The 22,092-nt window shown below is 42.7% G+C and overlaps 1 protein-coding gene across 2 annotated transcripts in view; it reads right to left on the bottom strand.

Annotated features, from left to right (window-relative positions):
• Positions 1-22,092, bottom strand: part of Rad50 (RAD50 double strand break repair protein) — a 55,723-nt gene that overhangs the window by 5,785 nt on the left and 27,846 nt on the right. For both annotated transcript variants that reach the window (XM_021637331.2, XM_021637330.2), the window contains exons 17-21: positions 20,240-20,350; positions 18,754-18,846; positions 18,553-18,666; positions 17,313-17,440; positions 14,927-15,151 (exon numbers count right to left, since the gene is read on the bottom strand). In XM_021637331.2, coding sequence (XP_021493006.1) covers positions 14,927-15,151; positions 17,313-17,440; positions 18,553-18,666; positions 18,754-18,846; positions 20,240-20,350 — 671 coding nt within the window. The remainder of the gene's footprint in view (positions 1-14,926; positions 15,152-17,312; positions 17,441-18,552; positions 18,667-18,753; positions 18,847-20,239; positions 20,351-22,092) is intronic.

The following is a 22,092-nucleotide window of genomic DNA, read 5'->3' as shown; positions in this document are numbered from 1 at the left end:
ATTTCACACGTCCCCATTTTGACTCTGAGATCCAAGAACAACTTCCTTAAGTACTCAGAAACTGCAAGGGCTGAGTGTGGCGCACGCCTTTAATCCTGCACTCAGGAGGCACAGACAGAGGTAGGTAGAGTCCATAGTTTGAGGCTAGCCTGGTCTACACAGCAAGTTCCCCAAAGCTACACAGTGATACCCCGTCTCAAAACAAACCCCCAAAACCTTTCAGAAAATAAGTCTTTAACAGACTTCTTTCCTAGGCCCTGAGAGCACAATGAAGGGGCAGCCTCTCTGCTGCCTGCAGAAGGCCTGTTGTTGGCAGACCTATGAGCTAAAGCCGAGGGTGCAGCTAGCCAGGGATCCTTGTCACAGAAGAAAAGGAAGTCTCTGGAACTGTTGTCTGTCCCTCCTAGAATTAAAATAATAATAATAATAAATTTTTGAGATGGTCTCTGCATAGCTCAGGGCTGTGTACTATAGACCAGGCTGGCCTTGAACTTAAGAGATTCACTTGCCTCTGTCTCCTGAGTGCTGGGACTAAAGTTGTATACACCACACCTAGGTCTTTCTAGAAATGTTAAGGTTTATCAAAAGCCAGCCCCTTATGCTCTTTTATTTCTTAGATCTGTGAGAATTTTACCAACTCGAAGGCAGCTTTGGCTCAAAAGGATGACTTACTTTTAGAAGCCTGACTCTAGTCAATCACAAGTGCTAGTCAGAGTGTATGCTGACTCCTATAGGCTTGCCCTTACTTAAAGCAGCAGCCTCTAGACATTGAAAGAAGAAATGTTTGCAAACGCCAAAGCTACCTGTTAAACTTGAACACCATGGCTGCCCTAGCTACCTCAGATCTCAGGAGGCAGGGCTAGCAGCTAACAAAAGTCACTCCCGTGGTAAGAAGTCAAGTTTCACAGCTATCACCATGCAAAGGATGTGAGCGAACCCCCTTCCATTTGCAGGCCTCTTATCTGATAGATACAAAAAAAGAAACTAAACGTAATGCTGCTGCATCTGTACAATCATTCTGTGATCTTCTGATCATCAGCCAAAGGGAAAGAAATGACTCAACAGAAATACGTCTAAATATCAGATGCAGAGCTGCTGAAGTAGTAAGGCCTGGAAAAAGCCACTCTGCTTCACCAAGTCTCCATTTTCTAGTTCATGTTCACCTCAGCCTAACATTTTATGCTTCTTTAATAAAAAGTATACAAACCAGCTGTTGGTTTCTTAAAAAAGGAAAACCATAACAAAAAAACACTTCACAGAATTTTCTGGGCGCCAATCATTTCTGAAGACTACCTTTCCATAGCTTTATACACTATAATCCTAATTTTATAAATGACTTTTTAGAATGTTATTTTTCCAATTGATAAATAAGCATGTGAATGGAGAACAAACCCCAGGAGCCAGAGTGGTGGGAGAGTGCTCCAGTGTAGAAAGCCAGCCCCCTCAGGTGTTGCAGAGAGCTGATCACTGCTACTGTTGACTGGGCCAGCAGCTAAGGTTTGGTTTCTGGGAGGTAAATGCACAGAAGGCAACCATTGGGTACCGCAGTAGGCCACCTACAGAAGCAGATAACATCTTTACCAGGTGCGGTGGCACAGGCCTATAATCCCAACACTGGGAGGCAGATTTCTGAGTTCGAGGCCAGCCTGATCTATAAAGAGAATCCAGGACAGCCAAGGTACCCATAAGCTTCACCTTCTGAAAAACAAGCCATGCTCAAAGTCACACATTTATCTCTCCAATCTCCAATTACTAAGCAAATAGATCCTGTAAGAATTTGCCCAAGATACAGAAAGTGTCTAGGACACTGACAGCTTGATTACGATAGTGTTTCTCTCTCTTTTTTAAGCAGTGAGCAGACAAGATGAGTATTATCAAATCCTTAAGGTGTGCCTACCTTCTGGGTATGCAAAATAGTATAAAGCAAGGAAAAACTGAAAAGAGCAAAAACTTTTGGGCCTGTTTTGCCTGTAATGATAGAAATAGCATTCTAAGTAACTGTCTTTAGTCGTAGGGGCACTGACTAGAACACATGGCTGTGGAGATTTCACTGCTGTGTGGACCTGGGGCAAGCACATCTTAGACAAGCGTACATCTAAGGAGCCTTACACCCACCACGCACCACCTAGTGGTCTCTATCCCTAGAAAGCAAGGACAGCAGAACAGGAAGAAAGTTGTCCAAGGTAACTTAATGCATACCAGACTAAAGAAAAACTGATGAGCTGTGGATATAAAAGAAGGATTTGTGTGCTGACACTGAGTTTTAGCCACTTGAGGTGGCCCACGCCTGTAATTCCAGAGACAGAGGCAGGAGGATCTCTAAGTCTAAGGCCAGCCTGGTCTACAAAGTGAGTACAGGACAGCCAAGACTACAAAGAGAAACCCTGTCTCAAAAAACCAAAAAACAAACAAAAAAACCCAAAACACTGAGTTTTGGTAAAAATCATAAGTAAGTGACTAATGTAAGAAAATGTATCCGTCAGGCATGTTCAGCAAATACAATCTCATGCAAATACAAGCACTCTTCCCAACAACCAAGAGAGGGGTGCTAGCCCAGCGCTAGAGCAGTAGCTTATAAGACACGAGAAAAGGGAGTAAGATGACAGTAACAGAAGGGAGCCCGTCACTGTTTCTGTGCATAAGGTTTGACTGTATACCTAAAAATTCAGGAAAATCAACTGATGAAATCCTACGATTACCAAGTGAACCACAAATGAGCCTAGGTATGGTGGTACAGGCCTTTAATCCCAGCACCTGGGAGGCTGAAGCTCGCAGAGCTCTGGAGTTCATGGCCAGCTTGGCCTACATAATTAGCACCAAGAACCACATACATAGTGAGACCCTATCTGAAAATAATTTATGAAGTAATACTTTCTAGTTTCTAACCCTGGTAGGAGGGACAATAGTGGGTCGGGGTGAGGGTTATATGGGTCAGAAAACAAAATACTTAACAGTAAAGTCCTAATTTAGAGTCCCAGAAGCCTTGTAAAAGCCAGATGCAGTGGCTTGTATCACTGGGGAGATAGAGACAAGAGGACTCTCTCAAGCTCTGAGCCCCAGAAACCCTCTTCCAAAAATAAGGCTACATAGAGACCCTGTCTCAAAAAAAAAAAAAAAAAAAAAAAAAAGCTGCTACTACGTATGTGATCTCTTTCTCCATCCCTCCCTTTCTCATGTTCGTGCACACAGGCGCATACACACACAGATCCTATTTACAAATGGCAATAAAAACATAAAATATGGCTGGGCAGTGTGGTGCACACCTTTGATCCCAGCATTCGGGAAGCAGAGGCAAGCGGATCTCTGTGAGTTCTAGGTCTACAGAGTTCTAGGTCTATCTAGTTCCAGGATAGTCAGAGCTACACAGAGAAGCCCTGTCTGGGGGGAGGGGTGGGAGGATGAAACAAAAGTATAAAATATGTAGGAAGAAATTTAAAAAATGTACAGGCTCTAAGGGAAAAAGTTATAAAACTTTTCAATAGGGCAAAAAGAAATGACTGAACAGGAGACACATTCTAAAGGGTTCACAAGGGCAGATTCTTCGCAAGTACTCCATAAACAGAAGTCAAGCAAAAATACCCTGGGGGAATTTAAAAAGAGAATTCAACGAAATCTGTAGAGACTCTAAAATTCTGAGAGAACACAGACACAGACACACACACAGACACACACACAAAACTGTGGCACTGAGGCAGGAAGAAATATTAAGATTTTTGGACACAATTAGCACAAATAAAAACCTCTTGATAATAATATAACTGAAATTTCAAATCAATTGGAAAACTTTCAATACTGTTGGAAAGGAGAAAAAAATAGCATCATGACTTTGTATCACACTCCAGAATAAAATTCAAATGAGCAAGAGTAAAAGTGGGAAGCTGTCTCCATTGAGTAAAGCACCTGCCCAGGCAAGTGTGAGGATCTGAGTTCAAATCCCAAACCTATGTTAAGCTAGATACAGTACTGTGTGCCTGTAATTCAGCTCTCCTGAGGGATCTGTGCACACAGGGAGTCCTGGAGCTCAGGGAACCTGTGCATAGAGATCCTGCACCAAAGCAAGGTCTAACACTTGCAAGTGACCTGCACCAAATCAAGTGACTCGTCTCTGTCTGTCTTTCTCCCCCCACACATACACTAAAGTTAAAGTAACCAGTTTGGTAGCACACACCTGCTACTCACAAGAGGCTGGTCAGGAAGATTACTAGAGAATAACCAGAAGAAAAGTATTTTTGTAATCTTTGGATTGCGGTGTGATCTGTTTAAGGCACAGAACTATGAAGATATAAATTAAGTCACAAATGATACCACGAAGAAAGAAGAAAGTTAAAGGACTTGTGCTGAACTAGACAATTACAATGAGAAGTGTTAATTTTAACCAGAGCATTTCATGCAACAATGGTGACACTGACACAAAAATGTTACGCTCATATACAACAAGTGGAAAGTCTGTAAGTGCTTTTGGGACAGGTGGTGGTGGCACACACCTTTAAATCCAGCACTTGGGAAGCAAATGGATCTCTTTGAGTTTGAAGGCAATATGGTCTACAAAGCAAGTTCCAGGACAGCCAGGGCTACACAGAGAAACTCTTGTCTCAAAAAAAAAAAAAAAAAAGTGCTTTTGGGAACCAATCTGGCATTAATAAGTTAATGATCATACCCTCTGACCTAGTAGCTTCATTTCTAAGAAGCTATCTTTCTGGTCTATCTGCACAAGCATGCAAAGTCAAACATACGGCAGCAGCGGTGGTGGCCATATATTAGTGTCCTAATGTCAACGGCTGAAATAGGCAAAACCTATCTTATGGATTACACAGACATAAAAGCAATGAAGCACACACACCCCTATGAACATAAAAGAACTGCATGATTATTTAAAAAAGAACAGAGTTGGGAGGTAGTGGCAAATGCCTTTAATCCTAGCACTTGGGAGGCAGAGGCAGGCAGATCTCTGAGTTCAAGGCCAGTCTGGCCTATAACTAAGGCTACACAGAAAACCCTGTCTCAAAAAAGCAAATAAAATGAATAAAGAGCAGTATCGTGGACCCTGTGTATACTGTGTGCTAAGGCACTGCGAAGAAAGCAAGAGTAGGCATGCAGCAGCCTTTGGGGAGTATGAGGCATTGTCTCCAACTGAACCTATGCCTACCCTGACCTGTGTTCTGTGAGTGTCGATGTGAAGTATGGAGAAACACAGGTTACCTGTAACACATCTGGCACAAGTAATATGGACTGAAAGGGAGGGGCAATCCCTTTCTCTTTGGCAGGAGCTTAAGGGAACATTCCAAGGAGAAACAGCGCAGAAAAACCTGGGCGTTAAGGGAAGAAAACTGTTGAGCTTGGTGAGGGGCCTGAGTCGGGACCAAATGGGGAAGGTGAGGACGGAGTCTTTCCTATAATGACACCAAGAACGGCTTGTTAACCTGGCAGAAAAACAATGGGCACACAGTGGCAAGAACAGCATGAGGAGCAGAGGTGGGCCAGCTACCGCAGCAGCAGGTGAGGGACAGGATGAAGCTGACGGACGGAAAGCAGCCTTGAAGCAGTGCCATGCAGGAAGCCCGTGCAGATGGGAGCTGTCAACGGGCCGAGTCACCTTACTATCTTTAGCACCCATTATACAGGTACTTAATTAAGTACTGTAAGAATGACCCGAGGAACTGGGGATGTGGCTCAGTTGGCAGAGTACTTGCCTACCATGCACAAAAGCCTGGGTTGGATTGCCAGTACTGCAATGAGCCTGTAATCCTGGCACTGGCACTGCTGAGGGAGTGGGAGCCTTGGCCACACAGTAAGTTGCATTACAGCACTATCTGAAACTCTATGTCAAAAACAAACAAACAAAAACCTCTCCTGAGTCAACAATTTAAATGACACGGGCTTACGACCTTCCAGGACAAGTATTAATCCGGGAAGTACACAGAGCCCTGCTGTGGCCTAGAGCACTGTCTGTCAGCTAAATGAATACATTAATGTACTGGAAGTGGTATAATTTCCTCCTAAGAATTGGTTCTCAAAAGAACCAAGATTTTCTAAGATGTAAGATAACAACAATTTATAAACTTTTTCAGTTTTATAATTAAATACTCATTGCTAGCCTGAAAGAGTTCCTTCAAACTTTCTCTAATACTCTACTGTATTTTCTGAAGATGAACGGTCATCCTGAGCCTTAGAATGCGATCTTCCAAATGACAAAGGTTCCCACTGGAAACGGCAGCACCATATGGCCAGAAAGTCAGAAAGTATGTTAGTGAAGCTACTGTGATGGAGGCATATCTTGAACACTGCTCACACTACAGAAGGTACCACCAACTGTGCACGGATGCACACTGGACTCTGGAGGGCAGTGGCATCAACACAGGCTCACTGCCAACTCCAGCAAAGGAAGCAGAGGGTGGAAGCAGTTATACCTGTACGGGTGTGGTGGAGAGGTAAGAAATCTCTGTAACTTTCTTTCTGAGCAATTTTGTTACAGAACTAAAACTGCTTTAAAAAATAAAATATGAAAAGAAAAAGCCAAGCAAACCCAGAGGTGTGACTGCAGGGTGCAGGGCTCTTCTAGCATGCCCTCTCTGCTTCTTCACACAGGCACCCTTTAGATGCCAGGGGACTGTGCTGTCCTTCAGCTTCTGTGCACCAGAGCTGCTGCCCCAGCAGGGAGCTGTGCTTCCCTCTGCTCCCAAGCCAGCCTGCTACCTCCCATGCTTCTCTATGAGTGAGAAGCTTCTGTGAGCCTGAGTTACCCTCTTCCGAAGTAAGCACACATGGCTTCCAGCCCTTTTGCTTTACTTTAAAGACTACTTTTCCACCTCAGCATCTGGTCACCAGTGCAGAATCAAACGCTTAAGATGCACCCAGGAACAAAACATGCCTACGGTTAGAAGAGCGTCATCTAAGAGACCCACGCTTCTCCTTCCTCAAGGCCTGTTCAGCTCCTGCTTCCCTCCCTACTCAAACTGTCTACAAGGCTCAAGCCAAGACCACAAGCCATTAATGCAAAAGCTGAATTAGTGCTCAAAATAAAAAGCGCACAAAGGCAAACCCTAAAACCAGATTTCCCCATACCTCAAGCCACCTCACTGACTAATAATGGAAAAGACCAAAGACATATGGACTTTTTTGTAATTCTTATTTCAAATTCCTAATTTGAAAGCATAAAAACTAAGTTAATGCAAATCAAATTTGAAAAAAGCAGTAAAGATACTTTAAAGGCATTTTAAATATACTGTTTTCACCTGTGTTTAAAATTGTGCCAACCTTGATATACAGGTTGCCAAAAAACTGGCTATGGTTTATTAGCCTTTAAAGTATTATTATTATTATTATTATTTTTAATTATGTCTCTGTGAGCCTGTGTACATGAGTGTAGGTGCCAAAGGAGCCCAGAGGCAGAGGATCCCTGGAGCTGGCGTGGGTGCAGGGAACTGAACTCAGAACTTCTTTCTTGTAGGAGCAACACAGGCTCTTAACTGCTGACCTGTCTCTCCAGCCCCAATATTAGCCTTTGTAATGCAGACTAATGTTCCTACTGCCCCAGGTCAGTACCAGGGGAACTTCCTACCTCCTTATATTTGGGTCAGCAGAAGTCCTCCTGCCAAATGAGTACCATATTCCAAGGATTTTGCTGAACTCAAAATCCTTTACTTGGCAAATTTAAGTGACTTTTTTTCTAAGTTAATACTATTATAGCTTTACTAAACTAATTTCCTCTAGTCAGCTTTTAACATTAGGCAATGATTCAACCATTATCACAAGACAGACATTTGTTTAAAACCACAACCCTGTAGAAGATGTGAAATGCCACTGGCTATCTTTGGATTTCTAACTAATAAGTCTCCTACAGGATGCTCCCATATGTGGGCAGCACAGAACGAGTCCTGAATTACATTCTGAACCAGAGCTCCCCTTGAAGGCAGGAACCGTGGCTCTCAATAGCCTGGCAGATACAAAGCTATGAGAGTTGCACGTTTCCTGTGTCTTAGAAGCAGAATGATGTAACCCATGATGTTTCACATCTGGGAAAGAAAATACTGGAGGGTATTTTGGGCGAGCAACATATTCCAATTTCATTTAAACTGTGATGCCGTGTGTGTGGCTCAGGTCATGTGTCTTAAACCATGCGAATCCTTCTCAGCTAGTGTGTCTGCCAATGCTTCTGCTGTCTCAGATGATTACTAATAACAGATGCTAATCAGCTCTTCTCGAAAATGCACTGCTGATTTCCTGTGTTACCTTAAATAGATCGCTAGGCAGCAATGACACTGGCAGCACACTTTATTCAAGACTTGAAACAATGAGGGAAATTTTAGACCTTTTTTTTCTTTTGGCAAGGAGAGAAGGCAAATTTAGGGATCACAATATAAATCTCGAGACATCACTGTTTGCAGGAGAAACCCCACAGACTCTGTTTGAAGGAAATTTTACTACCACTTTTCTTTTTATTTAGAACGATGCACTGATTAACAGATAAGAGACCTCACTTGCTCCTAAGCAAGCTAAATTTCTGGAAAGCACCCCTGCATCCCCCTCACCTTCACCCACTACTGGCTGACTCCAGAGAGCTACCAGCTCCTCCTTGCTTACTCAGTGTGATACCTCACGGTCCTCTGTGGAAATGCCCTTCCTTCCCCAGGCCAGAGAGCCTGGAGATATCAAGGCATTCCCCTCGCCGACTCAGCAGTTTAGGGAAAGGACAGGTTATGGTAGTCTTCTATGGCCTCTTTGAGGCACATGTAACCCTGTAGTGCCTTTGCAGTGACTGCAGGAGGGCTCCTGGACACAGAAGTCTAACAGCACCCACAAAACCCCAGGTCTGCAGAGCCACACTCTACAAACAAGGACGGAATTCACAGGAGGCCTTTAATTTAAATGCAGCATCCTCCCACCCCATCACCCATTCCCCCAGTTCCCTCTAGATATTATCCCAACTTCTGTCTCTCTTTACAGCAGAACATGCCATCAGCATTTCTCTCCCTCCATTTTTCTCCTCACCCAACTCCAACTAGACTTTAGTTTCAACTGCTGGCTTCCTATTCGTAAGCCTCTGATTTGTCAAATTCAAGGACACCTCTCAGCCCACGGGATTTAACATCTCAGGACTTAATGGCTCCTGAAATGAAATGTTTGCTTCTCTAGGTCTCCAAGTTACAACCACCTTCAACAACTGCCCACCTCCCCTGTCTGACCCACTTGCAACCAGTCTTTATTCCCTTCCCTTTTAGAGCCACACGCTCTCCATATATGCAAACCACCCCACACTGCTGCAGGTATGCTCTGGATCCTGGGTTCTGTACTTCACTTCTTGTGGGAATTCTTTATTTGGAAGCCTACACAAATATTAAAGTACCCAAAGAGAGCCTTTCCTTTCCTCTTCCAAATCCTGCCCATTTCAGGAATAACAACTTGTTCCCAAAGAGCCTGCTGCACAACACCCTGCAGAAACACTCCTCAACCCTTCTAGTGAGATGTGTCAACTGGTTTTCTATCACTGTTTCCCAATTCCATGGCTACACCCAAGTCTTCCGTCACCATCTCTTTGGTTACCACGTCCATCTTTTCTCCTGGCCTCCTAGCTTCTGATCTTAGTATTACAATCCATTCTCCAGATTGCAGGTAGTATGACTGCTATGCTTTGCAGTACACTTTCTGTAAAACCAAACCGTTCGCCAAGGCTACTCAGCACAGCACACTTAGCCTGTCACCTCTGTTTCACAAACATGCTCTCCTGGTCCCTGGGCTGCTGCATTCACTACTCTGCACCTGGCATGGCCCTGTTCCCCTCTTATCACTCAGGACCTAGCTAAAATGTTTCATCCCTAGAAGAGGCCAGGCCTCTGGTACCCCCTCAGTTACTCTTATACTGATCATTTTTTTTAAAGATTTATTTATCTATTATTTATACAGTATATAGTATTTTGCCTGCATGTGTGCCTGTAAGCCAGAAAGAGGGCACCAGATCACAGTATAGATGGTTGTGAGCCACCATATGGTTGCTGGGAATTGAACTCAGGACCTTTGGGAGAACAGCAAGTGCTCTTAACCTCTGAGCCATCTCTTCAGCCTCCTGATCATTTTTACTGTAACATCCACCATTACTAGTTATTTCTTTATTTTTATTGTCTTTTTTTTCTTTCAAGATTTATTATGTATACAGTGTTTTGCTTGTATGTATACCTGCATGCCAGAAGAGGAAATTGATGGTTGTGAGCTACCACATGGTTGCTGAGAAACGAATTCAGGACTTTTAAAAGAGCAGTCAGTGCTCTTAACCTCTGAGCCATCTCTCCAGCCTTTTTTGGAGATAGGGTCTCTCTACATAGCCTTGGCTGTCCTGGAACTCATTATGTAGACCAAGCCAGCTCAAACTCACAGAAATCCACCTGCCTCTGCCTCCCAAGTGCTGGGATTAAAGGTGTGTGCACCACACCAGCTGCTTTTTTCTTAATTTGCTTCTGTATCTGTATACACTTTATTCAGAAAAGTGTCAAACATGTCAGCAATCAAAAGTTTAACATAAACAATAACTTTGTATTTTATGTTAGACATCTACCTGAGGAGCTATAAATTAAGTCAAAATTAGTCAATAATCATGGCTATTAGAAAATTGACTTAGGCCACATTTATGTACTATAAACATGACTATAAATACAAATTACGTGAATACAGGCTTTTCCTTTAAGGGTTTTTTTTGTTGTTGTTGTTGTTTTGTTTTTTTGGTCTTGTTCTGTTTTGAGACATGGTTTCTCTGTGTAGCCCTGGATGCCCCTGGAACTCCTTTAGACCAGGCTGGCTTCAAACTCACAGAGATCCACCTGCCTCTACCCCCAGGAGTGCTAGGATTAAAAGCGTGTGCCACCACTCCCGATTCCTTAAAGGTTTTAACAAGGGTTATCATGGTAGCAGCTTAGCAGAAAACAACAGAAAGCCCCCCCCCCTTAAGTCTGTCTCTGCTAGTTACTTAGTAACCTTGAGCAGGCTGCTTAATCTCTCCAGTAAATACAGTATATGGTACCCTGTCTTCACAGATGGATAAAAATAATTTGGTTACGACTAATATAGTAAGTACAGAATTTGGTCTCTGCAAAGCTCCCAACTTTGGGACATTTAATCTCCAAGAATATTTAAATAAGGGCAACAGAAACCTCCATGTCCTTAATAGGGTTAGTTTTCTAAAGTGAGTAGGCAAGCGAGAGTTTAGGAACTTCGAGACTGGAGCATGGAGCCAGGGCTGACTCAGACAGAATCCTAGCACTTGGGAGGCCCAGGGAGGAAGACTAGTAGCAGAGGAAGCTGGATTCATTCTATATTGTCTTGGAGTTTGTCTTTGACTACCTTTACGGTGAAAGTTAGTATAGATGTTTTAAATTCCCATTTTATATATGAAAAACAGAAGCTTGTGGTAAATAATCACCTAACACAACAAAGCTAAACAACTACTTCCAGAGACAGTACTTTTCTTTTTTTTTAATTAATTTTTTAACATCCCAACCATAGTTTCCCTTCCCTCCTTTCCTCCTAGTTCCTGGCCGCCATCCCAATCCACTTGTCCTCTCTTTCTCTTCAGAAAAGGGCAGGCCTCCCATGGATATCAACCAGCCTTAGCATATTAAGCTACTATAGGACTAGGCAACTCCTCAATTAAGGCTAGAGAGGCAAAGGGTCCTAGAGGCAGCCAACAGAGTCAGAGACAACCCCTGCTCCCACTGTTAGGGTCCCACAAGGACACCAAGCTACACAACTGTCACATCTGTGCAAAGGGCCTAGGTCAGTCCCATGCAGGCTCCCTGGTTGGTGGTTCAGTCTCTGTGAGCCTCTATGGGCCCAGGTTAGTTGATTCTGTGGGTTTTCTTGTAGTGTCCCTGACCCCTCTGGCTGCTATAATCCTTCCTCCCCTCTTCGGAAGGATTCCCCAAGCTGTGGGTCTCTGCATCCAGAGACAGTACTTTTAACGGTATATTATAGGTTTGACAGGCTTTGTGAAGATCAGATTTGTCAACTTTTAGAGAAACTCTACCCTGCTATGTAATTCCCACTTCCACTTTTCCTTATGGCATCTTTGACTGTATTCCATATGGTACCTTCTTATTGACAATCTATCCTGAACTGTTTCAGCATACTTGCCAACAGGATCCTGTTCCTTACTGCACAACCAAAAGTTGGTGCTAAGACTACTAGACCCACAACATCTGTTGTTAAAGAACTAAAACAAGAGAAGAACACCTCCTACAGACATGTAAGAGTAGCTGGGAGGACAGAACTACTCAAGGAAGCAGACAAGGTCTCCCTAATAATATGCCTTGTTTCAAGACCTTAACTAAATTCCTGCCAGAGTTGTGGCACACAAGATTGTTCAGAAGTTCTTCATACTGATCAACTCCTGAGGCAAACAACTCAAGGGAGGATGATTTATTCTGGCTCAGTTTCACTCATGGTCAGCTGCCTCCACAGCTTATAAGTCCCTGGCAAGGCGGGACACAGAGGAAGACATGATGGAGTTAGTTCACTTCATGGCAGTCCGGCAGCAAAGACAAGTAATGAGAGGAGAAGGGTCAGAGTCCTGTCTTCCACGGCATGCCCTGGGTGACCCATTTCCCTCACCAGGTCTTGCCTTCCACAGTCCTGCCTTTTCCCAATTATCTACTCAACACACCTTTGAGTCTGTATCTCTTCAAGCTAAGCGTGGCCTTAAACTCACTATGTAGCTGGAGCTGATTCTCCTGCCTCTACCTCTTGAGTGCTGGGATTAATGAGGTACACCACCACCCTGGCTTCAAATTTTCAATGGATTAAATCAATGACTATGACAGGGTCTTGATGACCTAGCAGCCTCGAGAGATCACTCAGGCACACCAGTGTGCTTTACTTAACTAGGTGCTTCTTTTGTACTTGTGTTTTTTTTTGTATGTGTGTGTGTGCACACATGTGAGTACGTGTGTGAAGAGGCCAAAGGTTAATGCTGGGTGTTTTCTTCTATGGCTTTCCACCTTATCTTAAAAATAGGTCTCTTCTTGAACTTGGAGCTCAATGATTCTGCTACAACGGCAGCCAGCAAGCCCCAGGGATGTCCCTCTTCCTAATGCTGGAATTAAAGGTACACACTGTTGTGCCTAGCTTTGTATGTGGGCTCTAGGGATCTGAACAAGAATCCTCATGATAAGCACTTTATCTACTGACCAATCTCCTGGTCTACACTGTTAAGAACCTAACTCAAACAAACACGTAAGTAAAAAACAAGCAGTAGGGCTAGTGAGATAGTTCAGTGGGTCAGGCACTTGCTACACAAGCCTGATGACCTGAACTCAGTCCCTGGAACATGCAAAGATAGGTAAGAGCCAACTCCACAAAGCTGTTCTCCGACCTCTACAGAGGTGTACACACACACACACTTCTTATAAACATACAAAAGCAAAACATTTTTTTGAAGTTTAAAAAATATAAAACTCCAAATCCCACTAAAAAATAAGTTTACAGTACTATTCTGCTATTTCACTGCCAGCTAGGTATTTTCCAAAGGAAATAAGCAAACCAAAGACAGCAGCAAAAAGACAAGTATTACATGTTCTCTCTTATACACAACTTAAAAAATGTCTTGAAGCTGGGCATGGTGGCACATGCCTGTAACTTGCAGAGGCAGAGGCAAGTGGATCTCTGTGAGTTCAAGGCCAGCCTGGTCTACCAAGCAAGTCCAGGACAGCCAAGGCTACACAGAGAAACCCTGTTTCTAAAAAAAAAAAAACCCTGAAAAGGCTGAGGATGGGGGTACAGGCATTTAATCCCAGTCCTTGGGAGGCAGAGACAGGCAGATCTTTGAGTTTGAAGCCAGCCTGGTCTATATATCAAAGTTCCAGACTATCCAGGGCTACATGGAGAGATCCCCCTCCCCCCAAATCCTGAAAATAATATACTCATAAGTAGAAGAGAAGGGGTGGTAAGATCTAATCAGTGCATACTGTATGTATGTGTGGAAATATCATACTGATTCCATTAATATATAGGATTGATACAATAATAAAGTCAATAATTTAAAAATACTATTCTATTTTTTTTTGGGGGGGGGTGCTTCAAGACAGGGTTCCTCTGTGTAGCCCTGCCTGTCCTGAAACTCACTTTGTACACCACGGCTGGTCTCAAACTCAAGAGATCCACCAGCCTCAGCCTCCTGAATGCTGGGATTAAAAGCGCATACTAAAAATGAATCAGAGAACTATCATGAAGGCCTCAATTGTTTCTTTAACCCCAATGACATTAAATACACAGCAATTTACCTGCTTCAGCCTCTTACCTGTGGGATCATAGGCACTGAGCCACCATATCAGGCTAGTAAAACCATTTTAAAAAACAATCCAGCATTCTGTCAAGTCAGGCATATCCCACAACCCACTGCCACATGTACAGCTTTCTTCTCTCTCTGTCAGATGTCCTGAGTGTCCACAGCAAGGTTTACATTAGGAAAGACCCCGAGGTGCAAGCACAGGAGAATGGGATGCAGTGATTCAGGGCAGGATCCTATACATGAGAACATGGATGAACCACAGCCAGACCAAAACAGAAAAAACCAGAACACCAAGTCCTGGAAGATCACCTGAAACACGATGCCACTCTTAAAGCCTGAACACAATAGACATGCTTTAAACCCAGTTTTTAAGAGCAGAGAGAGCAAACATCTTTGTCACTGGAAAGGGAGTAAAGACTGCTGAAGGCTGAGATGAGAGACCATCTCAGTGGCTGCCAGGCAGCGGTTAACAGTGAAGCTCTTGAGCTGGTTAGGAGAGGAATGCTTTATAATGTAAGCACACACGCATACATATGCAAGTTTTTTTCATTCTATGGTATACATGAAATGTCATACGCCAAAAAGACAAAACCGAGAAGATGAGCACAGTGTGCTAGCCGCCCTGCTGCAGTAAGCACAAAGCACTGAGGCACTCACTGGTCCAGGGCCTTGTAGTAGATGTCGAGGTCCTTGTTTGCCAGCTCTGTGGTCCTCATGACGATCATCATTTCTCTATACTTGTCCTCAGCATCCCGGAACTGAGGTTCTCGGAGCTCCTTCTTAAAGTGAAGAATTTCTTCTTCATAGCCTTTCTGTCGTCCCAATGCCAGACTGTGATTTCTTTTTATATTGTCTATATTCTCTTCCAACTTCTGATGTTCACTAGAAAAGGAGAAATGATTAGTGAGGACTGAGGACCACTGTTGAACTTTTGGCAACCTAAGCAGAAAGTCCCTTTAGACAGGTGCTGCTCTCCTCAGTGATGAGCACCCGACAGAGGTCCTCCTTGTATTCTAAGACTCTTGAGCTAATTCTCTCCCTTCTAAATGTCTGCAGTATTTAAGGTTTCTGAGCAGCTAATTTCTATGCACCAAGTAAGAACCCTCACAACACGTGAGCACTGTGAAAGCCCCTTGCTTCCTAGATCCTGACAATGCTAAGGGCTGCTGGGGATTCACGAGACAAAGTCACCCACTCAGCTTTAGAACTAAGGATACAACTGCTAACTGCCAACAATGAGAAGTTGCTGGATAACAGGTTTCAATCAGTTTTACCTACAAATCAAAGACACAGTACAATTTTATCTGCAATAAATTATTTTCTAGAGTAAAATTCATTAAAAAGTTCAGTTTCTGTTGCAAAAGTCTAAAAATCACAATTCTGATCAAAAAGAAATACTAAAAAAATTTTTGTACCCTAGCAGGTTATATAGACTTTAATATATGCCTTAAAATTTTAATTTATCAACCACTTATTAAGTATCTGGTATGTGCAAGACATTGCACACAAGTTTATGGAACTGTTACATAGTTGTCCTGACTATGCATTTGGTTGACACGTCTGACACTTTCTAGCAGTGAAAGGCCCGCTGAAGAGCAGACATACCAGGCAGTCGGAAGCATGTTCACTCAGGTGCAATGGCACACGTCTTTAATCGCAGCGCTTGGGAGGCAGAGGCAGAGGCTAGCTAGTAAGACCCTGTCTTTACAAACACTAAATTTTAATCACAGAGTAATTACTTAAAAAAAAAAAAAAATTGGCTTGGGCTGGAGAGATGACAGCAGTTAAGAGCACTGTCTGCTCTTTCAAGGACCCTAGTTCAACTCTCAGAACACCACATGGTGGCTCACAATCACCAAAAGCCAGTTCCAGGGGACCCAACACTGTCTGTGCACACACAAACATGTAGGCAAAATGCTCATAGAATAAATTAAAAAAAAAAAAAATTCTGACTTGAGATGAAGTCCCAGGACTGAGAAGAGGGAGGGAGATACCATGTTCTACTCCCTAACCAAGAAGCTATTTGGAACTGATACCTGCAGGCAGAGGGAAAATCAGTTTTCTACCACGGCGTGTCACAGAGACATCAATCACATTCCAATCCCCAGAGACATCAATCACAATCCCCATGCCCTGAAGTAGTTGACCCAAAATGAACTTCACGGGTTTTTGTTGTTGTTGTTTTGAGATGGTCTTTCTATTCAAGACACTACTGGCCTTGAACTCATGGAGATCTGCCTGCCTCTTCCTACCAAGTGCTGGGATTATGCATGTACCCAGCTTCCATTGTTTTATGTGGGTGTGTATGTGTGTGTTTGTGTGGGGAGCTTTGTTTCATTTTGTTTTGGCATTTTTTATCTTATTGCTCTTTCATTTGTTCTGATTTACTTGTATGCACATGTGTGGCTTTTATTTTATTTTCTGAAAGAGAAAGAAAGCTTTTAATCCTAATACTTGGGAGGTAGAGGCAGGTTGATCTCTGAGGTCAAGGTCAGCCAGGTCTACAAAGCAAGTTCCAGGACAGTCAGGTCTACATAGAGAAACACTGTCTTAAAAACAAAAACAAACAAAGAAGTTGGGTGTGGTGGTGCACAAGTTTAATCCCTGAAATCAGGGAGGCAGAGGATCTCTGTGAGTTGGAGGCCGTCCTCAAGTACAGGACAACCAAGGGTACAGAAAAACCCTGTCTTGAAAAATATATAAACAAACAAACAAACAACAACAACAAAATAATGTTGAGGAGAAAGGATCTGGGAGGGCACCCCATTTTATAAAACTGGGTGCTGGGAATCCAACCTGGGTCCTCTGGAAGAGCAGCCAGTACTCTTTAACTACTGAGTTAGCTCTCAGCTCCTGCTTTCTTTATACTATAATTGTAAGGACCTTCACTGAAACAAAACACTATTTTACGTGGGGTGCAGTGATCATGCCTGTAATTCCAGCCCACAAGGGGCGGAGACAGGAGCCCCAAGTGTTTGGAGCCAGCACGGGGTGTTCAAAGAGACTCAAAAATAAACAACAAACATTATTTACTAAAACATACTTTTTCATTTGTAAAACTTGCATTTGTCCCATCTCCTTCAAATGTTGTTTTCTTTCTTCTTCAACTTCTTTTAGTTCCTCTCTTCTTTTTCTTAGTGTAAGGTTATCCTGTAGCCATCTTTCTTGTATCTAGACATAAATATTTTATCAGTTAACAAAAATAAACAAGCTACTGACAGGCATCAGCAGACAGCTAGTGGTGACACTGCCTTCCTTACAATCAGGCTAAACTGACCAGAGGGAGATTCAGCCAGTGGGGCAGGAGGGGCAGAACAGCTTACACTGCCCCTTCAGGACCACGATGTAAGGTCTCTTAATAAGCCTCTTAATAAATGAGTACAGCATGTATTTTTGTGTATTTTTTTTACTACAGAACATTGATATATTTGGTAAAAAGTCTTTAAATGCAATATACATACACACACACATATATGTAAGAGAGTGGAAGCGGGAAGAGAGTGGGAAGAGGAAGAGCTACCTCTTCCCACTTAGTTCTTTTTTTTTATATCTTTAAACTTTTTTTTCCCCCTAAAATAATATATCATATGTAGTCCTAGCTGGCCTGGAACTTGATATGTATACCAGGCTAGCCTTGAACTCAGAGATCCATCTACTTCTGCCTTCTGAGTGCCAAGACTAAAGCCTTGGCACCATCATCATGTCTGACCTTTTACATCTCACCTTTTACCAGCTGAGCCCTTTGTTAAAAATAAAAATGAGAGCCAGATGGTGGTGGCATATACCTTTAAATCCAGAACTTGGGAGGCAGAGCCAGGTGGACTCTCTTTGAGTTCAAGGTCAGCCTGATCTATAAAGTGAGTCCAGGCTCTGTTACACAGAGAAACCCTGTCTTGAAACATCAATGAGGGTCTCAGTGGTTAAGAGCACTGACTGTTCTTCCAGAGAACCCGAGTTCAATCCACAGCATCCACATGGCAGCTCACAGCCATCTGTAACTAACTCCTCTTCCAGGGGACCTCACAACCCACACAGACACACATGCAGTCAAACAACAATGTACAGAGAATAAAAATAAATAAAGTTAAAAAAAGAAAAACCAATGAATGCATGAATGAATAAGTAAGTAAATAAATAGGTAGGCAGGTAAATGAATAAATGACTGAATAAGATAAGAAAGGAAAAACTGCGGTATTTTCCTGTTTGCATTTCCATCCAATCTAACTTATATTATAATAAATTGTGCTATAGAAAGTACTGTGCTGCCATGAGCAGAGCCCTACCTTCTGTGTGTCAATATCTTGCCTCATGGCTCCCATTTCTTCATTTATCTTTTCTTTGTGTTTGTCACATTCATTGAGTTGGATTACAACTTGATTAAGTTCAGCTTCCTTTTGCTAAAAAAAAAAAAAAAAAAAAAAAAAAAAAAAAAGATTAAGTACATCAAATAAAAACAAACAAATAATAATTTTGTTTTAAATTACCTTCTTATAGTCATCTTTTCCATCTTGAATATAATTCTCTATGTCTTTCATATGACCATGAATAGTTTTAACCTTCTCTTTGATATCATTGATCTGTGGAGAAACATTTATTATTTACACACATGCAAAAATAAAACCAAAAATTTACACTAAATGAGCTGGGCATGGTAGTATCTGCCTGAAATCTTAGGATTTGGGAGGAAGGCTGAAACAGGAGGATCACCATGACTCCAAGGCCAGCCTGGTCTACATATCAAGAGCCAGGGCAGCCACACCTAGATAGTGAGACCCTCAAGAAAACAAATAATGGCCAGGTGGTGGAGTAGCACACCTTTAATCTAAGCATGTGGGGGGCAGAGGCAAGCTGGTCTCTGTGAGCTGGAGGCCATCTTGGTCTACAGAGAGTTCCAGAAGAGCCAGGGCTATAGAGAGATCCTGTCTCTTGAAAAACAAACAAGCAAACAAAAAAGAAATAAACAAGTAAGTAAACAAACAAGTATTTAAAAAATCACCAGGATGAGAGTAGGGCATCAATGAAAGAGCATAATGAAGTTAGAAACCAGAGACAGAGTCAGTTTTGCTTAAGGATGTGGCCCCTGGTAGGTCAACTACACCTTAGTGGATGGCCCCACACCCATCAGCGTATGACTGGTACAAACTGGAATTGGTGGGTTACAATGAAAAGAAGGACATGAAGTTTGAAGGGAGAATGGAAAGGGGTGGATCTAGGAGGAAGGTTAGTGGGAGGAGTGGAAAAGTAAATATGATCAAAATACATTATATGACATAAAATCCACAAAGAATAAAATTTGCTTTGAAAAAAGAACGCTGAAACCAAATGTTCCATGTTCCAACACTATCAGATTTTATGTCAGATAATCTCTTACCAATGAGAATGGATTAATCTCATTTTTTGAGTACAAGTATCAACTCTTCTGGTTTAGATCAAGAAGTAAAAAAAATATTTTTAAAGTTTTATGCTTTTTAAGTTTTTTATTTTGTTTAATCTTTACTCAAGATTAAATTAAAACTTAATTTTAACTCAATGTCAAAATTTTATCCTGGCTCAGCGGGTCAGAACACTCGCTATGCTAGCCTGAGGACGTGACTTTAAATCCCCAGCAACCCTGTTCAAAAGAAAACAAAACTGGGCATAGGTGTGTGTACCTGTAACCTTAGCACTAGGGGGAGCGGGAGGTCAGGCAGGAGGGTCCTGGAAGCTCACCAGGCAACTCCAGGATAGTTCTGCCTCCTGAGATAAGCTGGAGAGAAGCAGAAACAAAGCTCCAGCTCTCCAGCTCTTGCCTGTGTATACACTCGGGCACGCACATGTGACTACATGTGTGGATGTCACACACATGTGTGCGCACAGGTCGCAAGGGCTAGGGATGTAGCCTTAAGTTCAACGTTCAGCACTGCAAAACAATAATGCTATGAATGGCATTAACACAGGCATTGGGTAAGTAAAACATGAACATCAACTCACTTTATCCTGAGCCGTTTTGCTACTTGTATGTTTTCTGTGGACTAATTCTTCTTTTTCCTGCTGGAACTTTTCCAGTGCTGTCTCCAAAGGGCTTATTTGCTCTTTAGCATCCTAAAAACACATACACAAAATCAGACCAGTTATATAATACTCCAGTATCTTATTTGAGATGCCAGGCTCCACAGCCTTAATAAAACATGTTCCAGATGTCAGGCTTTAACTTCAACTTATTTTCATCTCTTAATAGGGTCATGAAGATGGCACCAATATTTTTATCCACATATTTCAGAGAGACAAACAGGTACAAACATTAACTTGTTCAAGATCATAAAAGTAAATAAAGTAGGTATTAGCCATAAAGTACAGGATAACCATGCTACAACCCACAGAGCCCAGGAAGCTAAGTAACAAGGAGGATTCAAGGGAGGAAATTTGAATCTCCCTGAGAAAGGGAAATAGAACAGACATCATGGGTGGGAGAGGGTGGAAAGGGGAAAAGGGTCCGGACATGGGGACAACTGGATGGGGGAAGAAGTAAGGATGCGAACAGAGGGAGTAGGTGGGGGGAAGAACCGAAAGGGAGAGTACTGGGAGAGACAGCTGGAACCAGGGATGGCAATCTCTGGAAACCTGGAGCAATAGGAACTCCCAGGAACCCATGAGGGTGACCCTAGCTAAGACTCCTTGCAGATACGGAGCCTAAACCAGCCATTTCCTATAACCAGGCAAGATTTCCACTGGAGGGATTGGAACACCAACCCAGCCAAAAAACCTTCTACCTGTAATTTGTTCTGCCTACAAGATGTATAAGGTAAAGATGGAGGCTAGCATAACTGTCATCTGAGAAGCTTCACCTAGCATCTGACAAAAACAGATGCAGAAACTCAGAACAAAACATTAGGGGGAGCCTGGGGAATCCTGCAGGAGAGGGAGAGGAATGATTGTAGGAGCCAGAGGGGTTAGAGAAAACCCACAGAATCAACTAACCTGGGCCCGTAGGGGCTCACAGAGACTGAATCACCAACTATGGAGCCCACATGGGACTGACCTAGGCCCTCTGCACAGATGTTACAGTTGTGTAGCTTGGTCTTCTTCTGGGACCCTAACAACAGGAGCAGGAGCTGCCTCTGACTGTTGCCAGTCCCTGGGACCCTTTCTCTGGACTGCCAAGTCTAGCTTCAATAGAAGAGGTGCCTACTCTTTCTGCAACTTGTTATGCCAAGGTTGATTAATATCCATGGAAAGCCTCCCCTTTTCTGAAGAGCAAGGGAGGAGAGGAGGGAGGAAAAACTGCGATCAGGATGTAAAGTAAGTTAATTTTTAAAATAAACGAGCTGGGTGTGGTGGTATAATGCCTTTAATCCCAGCACTCAGGGAGGCAGGAGGCAGGAGGACTGCTTTGAGTTCAAGGCTAGCCTGGTCTACAAAGTCCAGGACAGCCAAGGCTACACAGAGAAGCCCTGTCTCGAAAAAAACAAAAAGAATAAACGAAGTAGCTAAGAGTCTAACCTAGACTATCCAGCTCCAGAGATTACTCTCTACCAAAATGATTAGATCTTGATCTATGCCATGAGCTTCCAATTATACCGCATAAATTATAGCATGCATAAATTTTCAAGAGTTCAATAAGGACCTATGTCAGCTCTATGTGATCAAAAACTAGAAAGGTTTATTCAGTCCATCATTCATTATTATTATTAATTTTTATTTCATGTTTTGCCTGCATTTATATGCATGAGCATATTGGTTCCCCTGGAACTGGTGTTACAGAAAGTTGTGAGCTGCCATGTGGTTAATGGGAATTGAAGTCAGGTCCTCTGGAAGAGCAGCCAGTGCTTTTAACCACTGAGCTA

The sequence above is a fragment of the Meriones unguiculatus genome, chromosome 11 (genome assembly GCF_030254825.1).
Source record: "Meriones unguiculatus strain TT.TT164.6M chromosome 11, Bangor_MerUng_6.1, whole genome shotgun sequence".
Lineage (NCBI taxonomy): Eukaryota > Metazoa > Chordata > Mammalia > Rodentia > Muridae > Meriones > Meriones unguiculatus.
This window is presented reverse-complemented; position numbering and strand designations above follow the sequence as displayed.